Source organism: Euphorbia lathyris, chromosome 8 (assembly GCF_963576675.1).
Source record: "Euphorbia lathyris chromosome 8, ddEupLath1.1, whole genome shotgun sequence".
NCBI classification, from domain to species: domain Eukaryota; kingdom Viridiplantae; phylum Streptophyta; class Magnoliopsida; order Malpighiales; family Euphorbiaceae; genus Euphorbia; species Euphorbia lathyris.
Window position 1 is genome coordinate 57,003,693 of NC_088917.1, and position 14,492 is coordinate 57,018,184.

The following is a 14,492-nucleotide window of genomic DNA, read 5'->3' on the forward strand; positions in this document are numbered from 1 at the left end:
AATTATGGAGCAATTTGCGCTATTTATAAATAGTCTTCGAAGATTAAATTGATACATGTAAACTTCAATTTGTGTTAGAATTGATCTTGGTTACCAATTTCAAAATCAATATTGACCCTCAATTCAATAATAAAGAATAGATTGCACAGAATAGGAGGTAGATTCGTATATGTAAAATTTATAAAAAAGAAAGATGCCGAAAACAATGGAAAAGAGATATAAGAAAAAGAGGTAAATGGGTCGGCTATTTCTATTACATTGACTCTGACATTTTAGCTTACTGTTCTTTTATGCCCACATACTGTCTTGTCTCCCTAACTCTTTGTCTCTTCTCTTTCTCTTATATACCATCATACCCACAGAATTCAATTAAACTCTTCTTCTTCTTCTTCTTTTTCTTCCTTCCATCATTTCATGGAGCTTCAATTAGGTCTCTCTCTTTCTAATTCTACCTGCACTAAGTTTTCCGATGACGATTTCACCGCCAGAAAGAAGCAACGCAGCGTTTCTTATTCTAATTATGCCTCTGAATCTGATGATGATCAAGTAATGGAGTCTCGAACTCTTCCTCTTTTTCTATGGAGTAATCAACCGAATCAAGAAGATGATGATCCCAAACATTCAGATAACAGCTCCTCCTCTTCTTCCATCAATCAAGAAGAAGATGACAGCGACGACGGTATAGTAGGGTGGCCGCCGATCAAGTTCCGCAGGAGGAAGATGAGACAAACTCCGACGGGGGGTAATATTAATGGGTGTGCTGATTGTCACAGTAGAGTATCAAATTCTATGTATGTGAAGGTTAAAATGGAGGGAGTTGCTATTGCCAGGAAAATTGACTTGACCATCTATGATTCTTTTCAACAACTTAAACAAATCTTGATTTCCATGTTTGGGATATGTAAGTAATTTAGTTTAATCTAAAGTTAATTTATTGAAATTATTCTAATTTGATTAATTAATTAATCATGTTTTGATTTGATGTAATACCAGTTCAAGAAAATTCTACGAGTTATGAACTCACTTATCAGGACAAGGAAGGAGACTGGATGCTTGCTGAGAATGTATCTTGGAGGTAATGATTTGTTTATTGATTGATATATTAAAATTTTAATATTTGTGTAATTATTTTGATTAATTTGTTTGATTTTGCAGAAGTTTTATGGGGTCGGTCCAACGCTTGAAATTGATAAGGAGCAGCAGTTGTTGATTTGGTTTAAAGAGGACAGTTGTGCGATTTTGTTCCCAAATTTAAGAGAGCTGGATACATGCAATTAAGTTTTAAGCTTTTCTACTTTATGAATTTTAAATGACTGTATTGTAGGAGTATGTAATATATACATAGAGGAATTGAATAACATCCTGTATTGATTATACAAGTCTAATATGTGAAAAATGAAAACTGGAAGCTAACTCAAAGTATCATAATTCAATGAGCACATATGAGAGGTCCAGGACCCTCGGACACCAGAACCACCCCCTATCATGGATGGTCCTAGGTCCCTCGATCGTTGAAACTATCTTATTATAAATTATTTCAACTCTTTATTTTCGATAAATTAAGATTGAATGTGGTTAATTAACTCATTCAATTTGTATTTAATAAATTATAAAATTCAACTTCATTTTGCAGTAGTACGTGAAAAATTTGAGAAGTTTGTTCAAAACAACTCAATCTTACTAATTCTGATAAGTTTTATAATAGTACATAAAATTTGTTTTCGGACCATTCAGGATGATAACATGTATATATACATAAAAAAAATTGTGCGAGTTCGATTTAGTAAAAAAAAATTTACATACACACGTGTAAAATTTCCCCTGGTGGACCAATCCTGTATTGGTCACTGGGTAGAACCCATCCTTTAAAAAGAAAACTTAATTAATGAGCAATTAAATAAGGGTTAAATACATGAATATCGTAATTAAGTATAAAATTACAACTAAGTCATATCACCAAATTTAATTCTTAATATGTCATTATTCTTTATATATTATGACTTTACACTATCATTTAAAAAATTTAGACTCCAATTTATAAATTATAAACCCTAAAAATATATTTTAGACTTCTAATTTATAAATTCTAATTCTTAAAATATATTAAAAGTACTGATTTTACTAGTTTGACATAATCTAAAATTATAACTCAACATAGTTGTAAATAGTTCTTAAATCATGAATTTTTATGTAATTTTCCCATTAAATAACTCAAAGGGTGTTTCAAGATTATTGGATGTCGGAAGTCGTGACTTAGTTTTGTATAAAGCCAAGATAAATAATAGAGATACCACCTTGCAAGCTAATGGGTTGAGAAAGTTAGATACATGTTAGAGAATCTTCAATGCGGAATGTTAGTGCTTGGTGAGGTCGAGACTGTTTGAAGTAGTGTCATGTTTGTTTTTTATGGTAATGTTGCAAAAAAAAATAAAAAATTGCATCATTGTCATCCCTTTTTCTTTCAAAACAAAAACATATATATATAATTTTAAATAATAAAATAATGATTGGTGTAACTATAATACAATTTTTAGAGTTGTTTAACATTGACCCTGTTTGGTATAGAGTGTTTTGGAATAAAAAGAGCGGTTTTGACCAACTTTAGAGATTGACCACTGAAACCGCTAATTGGAGTGTTTGGTGGAGAGAGGTTTGGGAGAGAGTTTTGTGATGAAAACGCTAATTTAGAAAAAGCTCTTAAAATGAGTTTTTTCAATTAGCGTTTTACAATATTAAAATTAATAGACTTCTTTAACCCTAATAGATAGACTCCCTCATCTCCTGCGCCAAAATTAATGCCCTTATTCGTTTTTTTGCACAAATCGCTATTATCAATCAGCTAATTTTTACCAAACATGTCTACACAAACAGCTAGTCAAATCAGCTAATATAATCAGCTAACAGCTAACAGCTAATGTAATCAGCTAACAGCTAATTCCCAAACAGGGCCATTGGAACACTTGAAAAAAAAAAAGTTGTCAAAAGTTACGTGAATGAAAGAGAAAATAAAAATATGATATTTTAGAATAATTTGTTAAACTTTAGTAACTATTGAGGTTGTTTGCATTGTAGATACTCTTAAGGACCTCCAAAATGTATGGTGAATCAATCGGTCTCCTACTTGACACTTCTAAAACATTCATTCCATTTTTAATCTGTTTAAAGTTATGACAGCTAAAATGCCTGATTTGGCATAATAATAGTGACATGTTGCAAGTCATATTCATTTAGGTTTTACTGTCTGTTTTTAGGTCAATTTTCAAGTAACATCGTATGGTAAGTGATATATTTAAATATTGAAAAATAAATAAAACAAATTGCATCCCCGAAATAAAAATAAACTTAACATGACATTTACATAATAACACCGGGAATTCTTGTTGGAAAAATTTGAATAAAATTATATATTAATTTTAATACCAATAAACACCTTCTTTCATGAACAGTCGTATTCGTACATAAACAGTCGTGTCTGTCCGTGTACAGTCGTATTCGTTCGTGAAATGACATATCCTTTTGAGCTCTATTTATAAGAATGGATTGTCAAATTCATATACGGTTAGAGAAAATATTCTCTGGAATTTTTCATGCTCTCTGTCTGATCATAATGTTCTCGCTTTCCTACTCCGGTGATAACTAGGCTACACACGGTTTGAGTTCGCTTGCGTAATCTGTTGTATCCTGGGAGACGATCGTCAATAGCGACGACATCGTCTTAAGGAAACTGCTAATACAGGCCTCAGATTTGTCTATCTCTTTCCTTTTAATTTCTGTTTCTATTGTTTATATGTTTTTCTGTATTTGTCTTGTTTTTTGGTTAATCGCATCTAACATTTTTAAGACAGACGTAATCGTTTGTCTAGCAAGATCTACAGTGGAGGCAATGGCTCCCACTGAGATCTGTAAGAAAAATACACTATATAAAATTTTCAGATTTCAAAGTCTTTGCCCCTAGTTGTAGGAGGAAGAAACCTCTAAAAGCATCGAGATAGGGAGAAAGAAGATGATAGGACACATTTGTAATTTTGTTTGTTATTTCCTTTAAACAAAACGATGGCGTTCCACTTAAAGGGAACGACGTCGTTTTGTTTAAAGGAAATAACAAACAAAATTACAACTTTGCCCTCAATTCACCCTCCTATCGACCAAAACCCAAATATCCCTAAATAAATCATTTGAACCCTAACCTCTCCTTAAATGCGATTAGGAAAAATTGTTGCATGCCTGATGCTGCTCTTCGTCTGTTTCAACTCCCTCCTTCAATTTGAAGGCTTCAAGTCCAAGAATGGTTTGTATCTCGAAGACTCAAACTGAACCGAACAAGGTTGCTTGCTACTCTGCTCTGCTCTTTTTTGAATTGCCTGTTGCTCTTATGTTTTTTTTTTTTGTCTCGAAAAATTATGTTTTGCAGGGACAGTCTGAGTTGTTTGCAGCAGGGAAGGGACGGTTGAATTGAATTGTTGTTCATGCTTTGCTTATTTGAGTTGTTTTGTTTGCTCTTATGTTTATAAATGATATAATCTAAAAGTGTATCATCTAAGACTTTAGTTGTTTTCATTACCAGCTTTATTTCCAATTGTGGCCCAATTTGAATTAGCCCAAAACTAATTGTGTAAGAAACCTTATATTTGCAATAAAGTTGGGTCAATTCCTATAATTGTAAAATATATATATTCCAATAAATAATCTAAATATTTGCACAGGGAATTTGAGTTGTTTGATCTGCTGTCTTTGTAAGTTGTAGTTAATATAGCAATTAATAATTAAATTAGCATTAGCTTATATTCCAATTTACCATTAACAAATTAGCTATTAACAATTTACCATTAACAATTAGTCATTGACAATTTAACCTTCCGATTTATCACTTAAGAATTCTAATTTACCAATGTAACTTTAAATTAACATTGGTAATTTAACATTAACTAAATTTGAGGGAATGAATGCATTATATACTTAACTAAATTTATAAAGATATGTTTAAGCTTAAGTAAATTTGTAAGCTTATCTTGTGCTTAAGTTAAGCTTAACTAACTTATTCTCTAATGCAGGTTATGAAAAAGATACTTCGTTAGAAAAGTGTCAATCAATGAACACAAGCAATTGACAAAAATATTGAGCGTAGAGGATAATTATGAAAGACATTATTTTATTATATAATCTATTTTGATAGATTGTAATTGAAATTATTTATTTATGTTCTTATTGATTTTTTTACACCGTATATACTATGTAAAAATCCTGGATATGTCTCTGGTTGTTGATGAACGAAATGTGTATCGTGCAAAACTAAGGGCAAGTGCACCCTATCGTTATCAAGTAATAAATAGTAAGTAGAGTATCGTTCCCTCGAGGATTGTGTTTATATCTATTGATTTTTGTGAATTTCTATTATCTAAGCAATCAAAACTTGAATTGTTTGAGATACTAAACTAATGAATTTAAAACAACTAAATAAAGTAAACAGAGGAAATAAATTGAGTTTAAATAAGATGTAAATCACTAGAGCAAGGCTTCACCTAACCTAATTTATATAATCCACACTCAATCCTATCCAAGTTCTTAAGTTTTAATCTAGAGACGGTGATTATTTCCTAAAGTAATTAACCAAGCTTTGGTCTAGTCAAGATTAATCCTATTTCACATACAATTATCCTAGCTTTGGCCCAGTCAAGAATAAATGTATAATGAAAGCATTAAGTTCTCTGAAATAACCCCAAAGTTAAGTCGTGAAACTAAACCCTGAAAAACCGCACCGCATAGACACAGGTCTAAACTATGTAGTTCCATTAATTATCTTAGTGTCGGTCAACCAAAATCATTAATTGTAATTTAGCTAAATATTGATCAGATATCTAACTAGGAAATTAAGCTCCATAGTTTAATTCTCTATTTAATAAATTATGAACTTGAAATTGGATTGCAAGTAAATCATCTACTTCGATTAGGATCCGTCATAGCTCTAGCTATGGAGGACTTAGCTCATGGTAGATGGAAAGAAAACAAGAAATTTAATAGAAAACAAACTAGAAAACATAATTAAATAAAAGAAAAGAAAAGATGAAGGAGAATAAACTTTGAAATAGAACTAGAATCAGTTACAAAGGTAGAACGAAAATGAACAAAAAGAAAACTACAAAAAGTCTAAAAGAGAGCTAAAAAGATGTGGTGAGGCCTGTTCCATGTTTGTTCCAGGTCTGCTTTCACGCTTCCAAATGTAGGTATTTATAGTTGCACATGCCTTCATGCATTCCTTGAAACTTCCAACTTTAATGCCATTAAAGAGAAGATTAATGGAGGATTGAATTCTTTGCTCTAACTTCTTAACTTTAATGTAATTAAAAAGAAGATTAATGGAGAGTTGAATTCTTCTTTGCAACTTTTTAACTTTAATAGAATTAAAGAGAGCATTAAGTAGTGTTACTCCTTCTTGAGCATTCAAAAGACTCTTTAACTTTCATAACATTCCTTGGATAGTTATTTTAGGAATTTATGACAATAAGGATTTATTTAAAGAGTCATAAGTCTTCATTCTTCAACTGCTACGAGGTCACCAACTAGAAGGAGTTCTAACTGTGCAACTTTATTTACTTGAATAATGATTCCATAATTGCATTTTTGCCCCAAATAATACCTAAAAACACATAGAACAAGCATTAGCTCTTAAAACATAAAACTAAACATAAAATAATTATAAAATATTAAAAACTATCTTAAAATTCATGATTACTATAATTAAAATATATTAAAAACTATATGAAAATGCAAGATAACAGTTGTGACCACAACCAATATCAGCCATTTCTTTGAATTGTGATAGTGAAGTTACTTTGTCCAGAGATTATATCAAGATTTATAATGGAAAGTATATACATATTATGTTAAGACTTCATATATGTACGATAGTTAATATTAGAGGGATTATAACTATTGTGTATATTAGATCTTGTAATAATTTAGCGGATCCTTTCTTAAAAGGACTTCCAAGGGACATAGTCTCCAAAGTATCTAAAGAGATTAATTTAAGACCTATATGATTGAATCCACAACAAGAAACCCAACCTATCTATAGTATTACCACTATGTAAAGGTTTAATGTGGTAAAACACTACGCCAAAACCCCCTTGAGACGACGGTTAGAAACCGTCGTCCCGCGAGATATAAATCTGTCACAGGGCTCGCTGCCATCTATTGCACCTTCAGACGACGGTTAGGTTCTGTCATTTGAAGATACTATACATGACATCAGCCTACTTTCGTACTATCAAATGAATATTGTTACGATGCATCTTTTTATTTATTAACGTCACCTTTAATGTCATCACATGACATATTAATAATTAAAAATGTCAAGTAACTATATGGAAAATTGGCATATTGGTATTCGCGGTGACAGTTTTTATAATAATTTCTGTCATGGTAACTTGTATCAGATGGCATAGGTCTTAATCAATCATGTCAATAGATTTATTTTAGATGACAGATTCTTTTATTTTAATGTCTTTTTATTATTGTTTAGATGATATATTTTTTAACCGTAAATGTCACTCCTTGTCTTCTTCTTCGAATGAATCTGGATATTGAAACATAATCAAATGAACAAGAATTTCTGTATATCAATGATTTTAATTTTATTGGAGACTAATGCTCATAATCTGTTTACATTTGAACTACACAAATTTCTGAATGTAAGGTAAAAAAAATAAGCAATGTACATCTCCAAATCTGTCAATATGTAGTCAATCTTTAAAGAGGCGTGGTGGTGTTGATTGGAAAGCTAAATCCAACTTGAACTGCAGCATATCTAAGTCATTATTTCCTAGAATCCCCAAAGTCTTGATATCTGCAAAACCAATTGATGATGCTCATTAATTACGTACCGTATATAGATAGACCTAAATAATCTCGTTTTACCCTTTCTCCATTCTGAGACCCTTCACTTACCCACCCATATTATAAATATGAAGCGTTTAACAATTCTCAAGAGTCACCCAGGGCAACCTAACACTACACTTACTCTAGTTATATCGAGCATGGATAGATTTATAAGGAACCTCTATCGTAATATTGAGTTTTAGATTGCCCTACTCTGATCTGAGGCACCCAGGTGGCTTGTCAATATATATGCAGGTCCTGACAGGCGGCAATGGACTGCCGTGATGAAGGGCCCTCCAAACACCCCTTATGAAGGAGGTGTATTCATAGTCCACATGGACTTCCCTATCGATTTTCCCTCCACACCTCTAGTTGTAAGAACATGCATAAACTTGTTAACACACATAAATCAGTTCATATATATGTAAATACACTCATGACATTACTATTGTTCGTAGGTCATATTCAGGACCAAAATTTATCATCCTAATATCGGTCCCTTGGGGCATGTTTCTATGCCCCAGCTACTTGATCGCCCTGCCCATAGTATTGCCACGGTAAGATGATTCTATAAATCTATGCATTTGGGGTCTAATTTATCTATTCATGTTTGGGGTCTAGTTTATCTACTCATGTTTGGGGTCTAATTTAATTTATCTATGCATTTTATAGCTGTTGTGGAATATTTATGGACTGCTAGTAGAGCCCTTCATTGAGGGGCCATTTCCTGGCCGAGAGCGAATTGTTGAACGATACATCAGCAACAGGGCAAGTTATGTAGCAACTGTCAGGAGATGGACTAAAGAGCATGCAGGGGATATATGATGTGCAAATAGCAAGCAAGGGGGGCATTATGATGTGACGTGTGAATAGCGTACAAGGGGGGGCGTGATGTGCGAATAGCAAGGAAATTTGGATGCTGGGCAACCATTAAGTTAGATGGTGTGGACTACTGGATGGGCATAGAGCCAATCTTACAGAACAGAATGATTACTGATTACAAATGTACTTGGTAATCAATCTGATCTTCAATGTTGGCTCCATGCCCCGTCAGTATTCGATGCCATTTAACTCTAATGGTTCCCCATCATCTAGATATCCTTGGTTACCATCTGCACATTCTTGAAGAAAGGAGATTTGGATGCCAAAGAAACATTGAGTTGGATGGTGTGGACTACTAGATGGGCATAGAGCCATTCTTGAAGAACAGAATGATTACTGATTACAAATGTACTTGGTAATCAATCTGATCTTCAATGTTGGCTCCATGCCCCTCCAATATTCTACTCCATCCATATATCTCCAGTGTTTCTTTAGCATCCAAATCTCCTTTCTATTCACGCATCACGCCCCCCCTTGTATGCTATTCGCACGTCACATCATAATGCCCCCCCTTGCACGCTATCCTTTTTTGATAGGCAATATAAAGTAGACAACTTATTCAAGTAGACATATATATGTATATTCAAGTGACGCATAACATGCTATAACAAGTAGTCAACTTATTCGTTTATGTCTATTAAATTGAATCAGTTCTACTTCCTAATGTTGGTCCCGTGTGATTAGTTCCAGGGGGGGTTAGGAACTAATATAACTTTTTCGGAATTTAATTAAGCTGACTTAATTTATTTTCTTGAGTTTGTCAACTCAGCTTTGGTCAGCACGGCCGATTGTAACGTAAGATAGCTTTAGTCAGATATTGACTAGAACTATTTTACATATGAGTTGAGAATTGACACTTTTGTGGTCAGCTTCCAACTCAGCACTCTTATTTACTCAATATCAATTTAGACAATTTATATGCTGAGTAAATATAACAAACAACACATATAGATATATATATTGAGAGAGTTAGAGATTACTCAACACGACTTATCCTGGTTCGGCCTCTCCGCCTACGTCCAGTCCCCAGAGTCCCTCCGGGATTTTGAAATCCAATACTGAGCTCTTTAAAGATAGAGCACAAACCATTTACAAGGCAGTTGAATATGCAAGAGTACCTTCCTCTATTCGTCTACTCAACTCCTACTAAGTGCTATAACCGAACACTTAGGTTTCTCTACCACTGAGTATTTACAACCAAACACTCAGCACAATTCTCTCAATAATACAATTGATACAGACTTGTTCTTTTTTTCAGACAAAGAACACTTTAGATGATTACAAAAATCACTCTAGCATTTACACAAGAATAGAAGTTTGGTGTAAGATCTCTTTTGTATTTGTGTGCTTTGTATGTATGCTCTTGTATACTTGTATGTTTTTCGGCAATGATCCAAGAGGTATACTTGCCCTTTTATAGTTGCAATCTGAAGATAAAATCATTTGAATTTGATTTGTCCGTTGAATCCAAAACGGCTCTTTTGGGAGACAAGGCTCTGGTCAGCTTCAGGCTTGCAGGCCAATCCTGTCGTCTGATTTCCTCAGGTGCCAGGCTTGTCCTTTTCTTGCAGTTTTGTCTTCTTGTATAGGTTTCGTCTTTTAGCTAACGGACGTTTGACCCATGCATCTCGAAATCATTTCTGTGCGTAATTCTGAGGTTCCTATTATTCGGCCTTACAAGGGAATCACGAACTAGGGACCTCAGGAGGATAGGTAGGGTTAATCGCCTCGGACACAAGTGACTTAGATTAGGTTTTAATTTCGTTGTCTAAACTATCTGTTTTCATTATCATCGTATCCCTTCATGTTCCTTCGGATAATTACATTGGTAAAAGATCACCTAGGAGCAGTTTAACTTAATTAGGGGTAGAGTAACTCAATTAGGCGTAGAATAACTTAGTTAGAATTAAATAACTTAGCTAGGAGTAGTATAATTCAACCTAGGAGTAGATTAACTTAAGCAAAACCAAACTCAAAACCCCCAAAGCCTAGATAACACCTGAAACCAAGTGGCTTGATACTTGCAGAAATAAATCCTGTGGACAATACCTGGACTTTTCCAGAATTTTATTACTTGATAACGACGGGGTACACTTATCCCTTAGTGAGCTTCCTTTACGGGAGGCGCATCAAATTTTTGGCACCGTTGCCGGGGATTTATTTCTTCTGCAATATCGAACCAAAGGTCGATTTGTTAGTTTAGGCATTCCTTGTGAATATCCTTTGTTTATATCATACACTTGTTTATATACGCTTCTTTTGTAAATATCTTTGTCTGTATCATTTGTACCTACGTATATATGACTCTTCTATACTTGTTCATACCTTTCGTGTTTGTTTATAACATGTGTAGTTGTTCATACCTATACTCGTTTATACTTGTTTATACAAACGCATGTTTGTACGTGTTAATATCATCCATACTTGTTTATCTATACTTATTTTTTATACTTGTTCATTCTTATGCTTATACTTGTTTATATTTTAACTCATATGTGTACATACTTGTTTATCTCTACTAGTTTGTACCATGTGCACTAATCTATATCTGTCAATATAAACCGACAAGAACACTTGTATAAAACTGTATGACCTTGTATGATAACACTATACAATATTCTAGATGTTTGTACCTTTCTTCCATAGGAAAGATTTTCTTCTTTCATTTATTTCTTTTATTTATTTCTTCTCAGCATATGCCTACACGATCAGCGGGAATACCGTGTGTCCCTCTTAACCTTGAACTTGAACGTACTCTTCGCAGGAGCAGACTGATTGGAACACTGAAGCAAGACGAGATCATCGAGCCTGTCAAAATGGCTGAGACTCCTAACAATGACCGGAACACTGAGAACACCAGACCAGAAACTGACACTCGTCTGATGAGTGAGATTCTCGCACCACATCGACACCAGCATCTGTCCAGCATTACCGCTCCGAATATTCCGGCCAACACATACGAAATCAAGTCAGGCATAATTCACTTGATTCAACAGACCGGATTGTTTGGAGGGGAAGCACATGAGAGCCCGAATGATCATCTGGATCGTTTCCTAATGTGCGCAGACACTGCGAGAACAAATAGGGTTCCCCAAGATGCTGCTAGGCTGAAGTTGTTCCCATTCTCTCTAACTGGGCAAGCTTTGGAATGGCTAAGAACACTGGAGCCCGGATCAATCACGACTTGGGCAGGATTGGAGAAGGAATTCTTGTCCTACTACTTTCCTCCCTCGAAGACAGCAATGCTTAGGGGTGAGATCACATCATTTCACCAACCCGAGCACGAAGCGCTCCACACATCTTGGACCCGATTCAGAAAAATGCTGCGCATGTGCCCTCATCATGACATACCCAAGCATCAATTGGTGAGCGTCTTCTATCACGGATTGACACCCACTAACAGGGCTATTGTAGACTCCGCAGTGGGTGGAGATTTGTTCAGAAAGACAGCAACAGAGGCGTATGACATGATTAATAAGCTGGCTAGGAAGAGTGTGCAGTGGCAAGAGGAGAAACTCGCTGGCCCCACAAGGCAGCGGGTGTTTGTTGTGGAAGAACAAGAACAAAATCCGGGTGTTGCGGATTTGAGTTGGAAGATGGACGTCATGTTGACAAAATTCAGCCAACCTCCCATCTGTGTGCACTGTGGCGGCGACCACCATAGAAAGGACTGTCAGGCAGGTAGCCCTTTCGCTGGAGATGGGGTGGAGATGGTCAATTATGTTGGGGGGCAACCGAGATACAACCAGAACTATAACAACTACAACCCCAACAACCACAACTCCTACAACAACAACAACAACTATAGGAGGCCTCAGCACCTGAACCTATCTTACGGAAATTCAAATCAGAATGTGCTTCGCACTCCCAGTGGTTTTGTTCAGGAACATAGAGAGCAGGGGCTTGGCATGCCCCCACATCAGCAGCAGAATCAAGGGCCAATGCAACCTCCTAAGGAATCTGACGAGGTGGTTACTCTCTTGAAGGAGATTTCGGCTAGACTCACCAATAATGAAGCTTTCTGCAAAGATCTGAGCAATCAGGTAGCCCAAATCAATAGGGACAGGCAGGAAAGGCCACAGGGTTCTCTCCCAAGCACAACGAAGAAGAATCCAAAGATCCTGAGAAAGGATTGAGTAAGGGGGAGAAATCGAGTTCTCCTCGGTTTAAATCCAAAGCTTGAACAATTATTTCTGCAATTTTCTTTTCTTTTTGTTTTTGTTAAACTTGGTTGTTATTTTCATTTTTGTTATTACATTGTCAAGTTTTGCCTCCCATACTCCCTAAAAAAAAAAAAAAAAAAAATTCGCCCAGCACCCAGCTCGGGCGAGCAGGGCACTGACGCCCTACTCGCGGAGCTGGTCGGCCAAGCCAGCTAGCTCGGCCGACACGGGCTGTTCGGGATTTTTAAATCCCGAACTAAAAAAAAAAAGAGATAAGGATAGGGGATGACTCATCATCCCCTTCCTTACCTCCTTCTTCTTTATTTCTTTCTTTCTTTCTTTCCTTCCTTTCCTTTTTCCTTCACAACCTAACCCCCCAAATCCACCATACTAACCTGAATTCAACAAACGAGGTATGGATACCTATTTTTGATTTCTAACATGTTTCTAGGCTTAGATTTTAGTTTAAGGTGTTAATTTTTGAGATTTGAGATAAACCTAGATTTGGGAATTTTATCTTTTTTCTCAAATAATCTCTTATTTACTTCTAATTCTTGATATTCTTGCAATATATATTCACATTATGATCAATATGTGCTTTGGATATGATTGTAGTTCTTAATTTGTGAATATTTGGAGAAATTACCCAATTTAGGTAAAAACTCCATTTTAGCTCAAAAATTCAATTATTCAGTTTATAGTTGGAAACTTGCCAATGAGGTTCTATTTCACATTCTTAACACATTTTGGTCACTGGGCACCTCTAATTTTGCACGAATTTAGGATTACGGGTGAATTACTTAGGGACCAAAAACTTATGGTTTTGGTCCCTAAGTTTCTAAACTATGGTTTATGCCTCTTATTGGTTATTTGGGGGCTTATGTTGTATTTTCTTCTAACTAGTCCGTTTGGTCTATCTCTCAGGTACTATGGGCAGAAAAGGCAAGGCCAAGGTCACAATTGACAATGAAGCCGATTCTGACATCGAGTTCAACGATGCCCTGCAAGCTAAGTATAATCCTCCTTTTGGATTAGTCGATGAGCGTGAGGGGTTGTTATATGATCGGTTTTCTAAGCAAGACCTTGCCACACGAATCGTCATTGAACCGAGGTGTCTAGCGTCTCTAGGTTGGGAAAAGGATTTCATCGAAATCCTGAAATTCCAGGGGTGGTATAAACTAGCCACAAAAAGGACCCTAGCCTATTATGAATACACCATAGAATTTCTGACCACCTTGAGAAAGGAAGGGCCCATAGGAACTGATAAGTACTCCTTCAGACTCAACGGTACACCTTATCGTCTCAATAATACTACGATAGCAGCTTTGATGGGAGTCCGTAACTCACCAGGGGCAGTCTCGGGTTTTGAGGAACCCATGACATTGTCTGATGCTTGGCTCCAATTAACAGGGTCATCAGATTATGACTCCCGCACTACTAGCCCTGTCTCTCTCCGAGACCCAATGATAAACCTTATACACAAGTTTGTAGCACACAACTTGCTAGGCAAGAACGAGAGCAATAAGGTCTCGAGCATAGAATTGCTCATACTGTGGTGTATGGCCAATCATA

General features: G+C 35.5%; 1 protein-coding gene across 1 annotated transcript; it reads left to right on the plus strand.

Annotated features, from left to right (window-relative positions):
- Nucleotides 1-261: 261 nt before the first annotated feature.
- Nucleotides 262-1,385, plus strand: LOC136203265 (auxin-responsive protein IAA29-like). Its single transcript, XM_065994387.1, has 3 exons — nt 262-901; nt 994-1,075; nt 1,156-1,385. Exons 1-3 carry the CDS (start codon nt 415-417, stop codon nt 1,208-1,210), a joined length of 624 nt encoding a protein of 207 aa, XP_065850459.1. The 5' UTR covers nt 262-414; the 3' UTR covers nt 1,211-1,385.
- Nucleotides 1,386-14,492: the final 13,107 nt, after the last annotated feature.

What these genes read in the sequence shown, in the direction of transcription:
- LOC136203265 (XM_065994387.1), top strand. Translation starts at nt 415, where the DNA reads ATGGAGCTTCAATTAGGTCTCTCTCTTTCTAATTCTACCTGCACTAAG. An exon ending in GATTTCCATGTTTGGGATAT is followed by an intron (nt 902 to 993) that starts GTAAGTAATTTA and finishes ATGTAATACCAG; the next exon opens with TTCAAGAAAATTCTACGAGT. An exon ending in GCTGAGAATGTATCTTGGAG is followed by an intron (nt 1,076 to 1,155) that starts GTAATGATTTGT and finishes TTGATTTTGCAG; the next exon opens with AAGTTTTATGGGGTCGGTCC.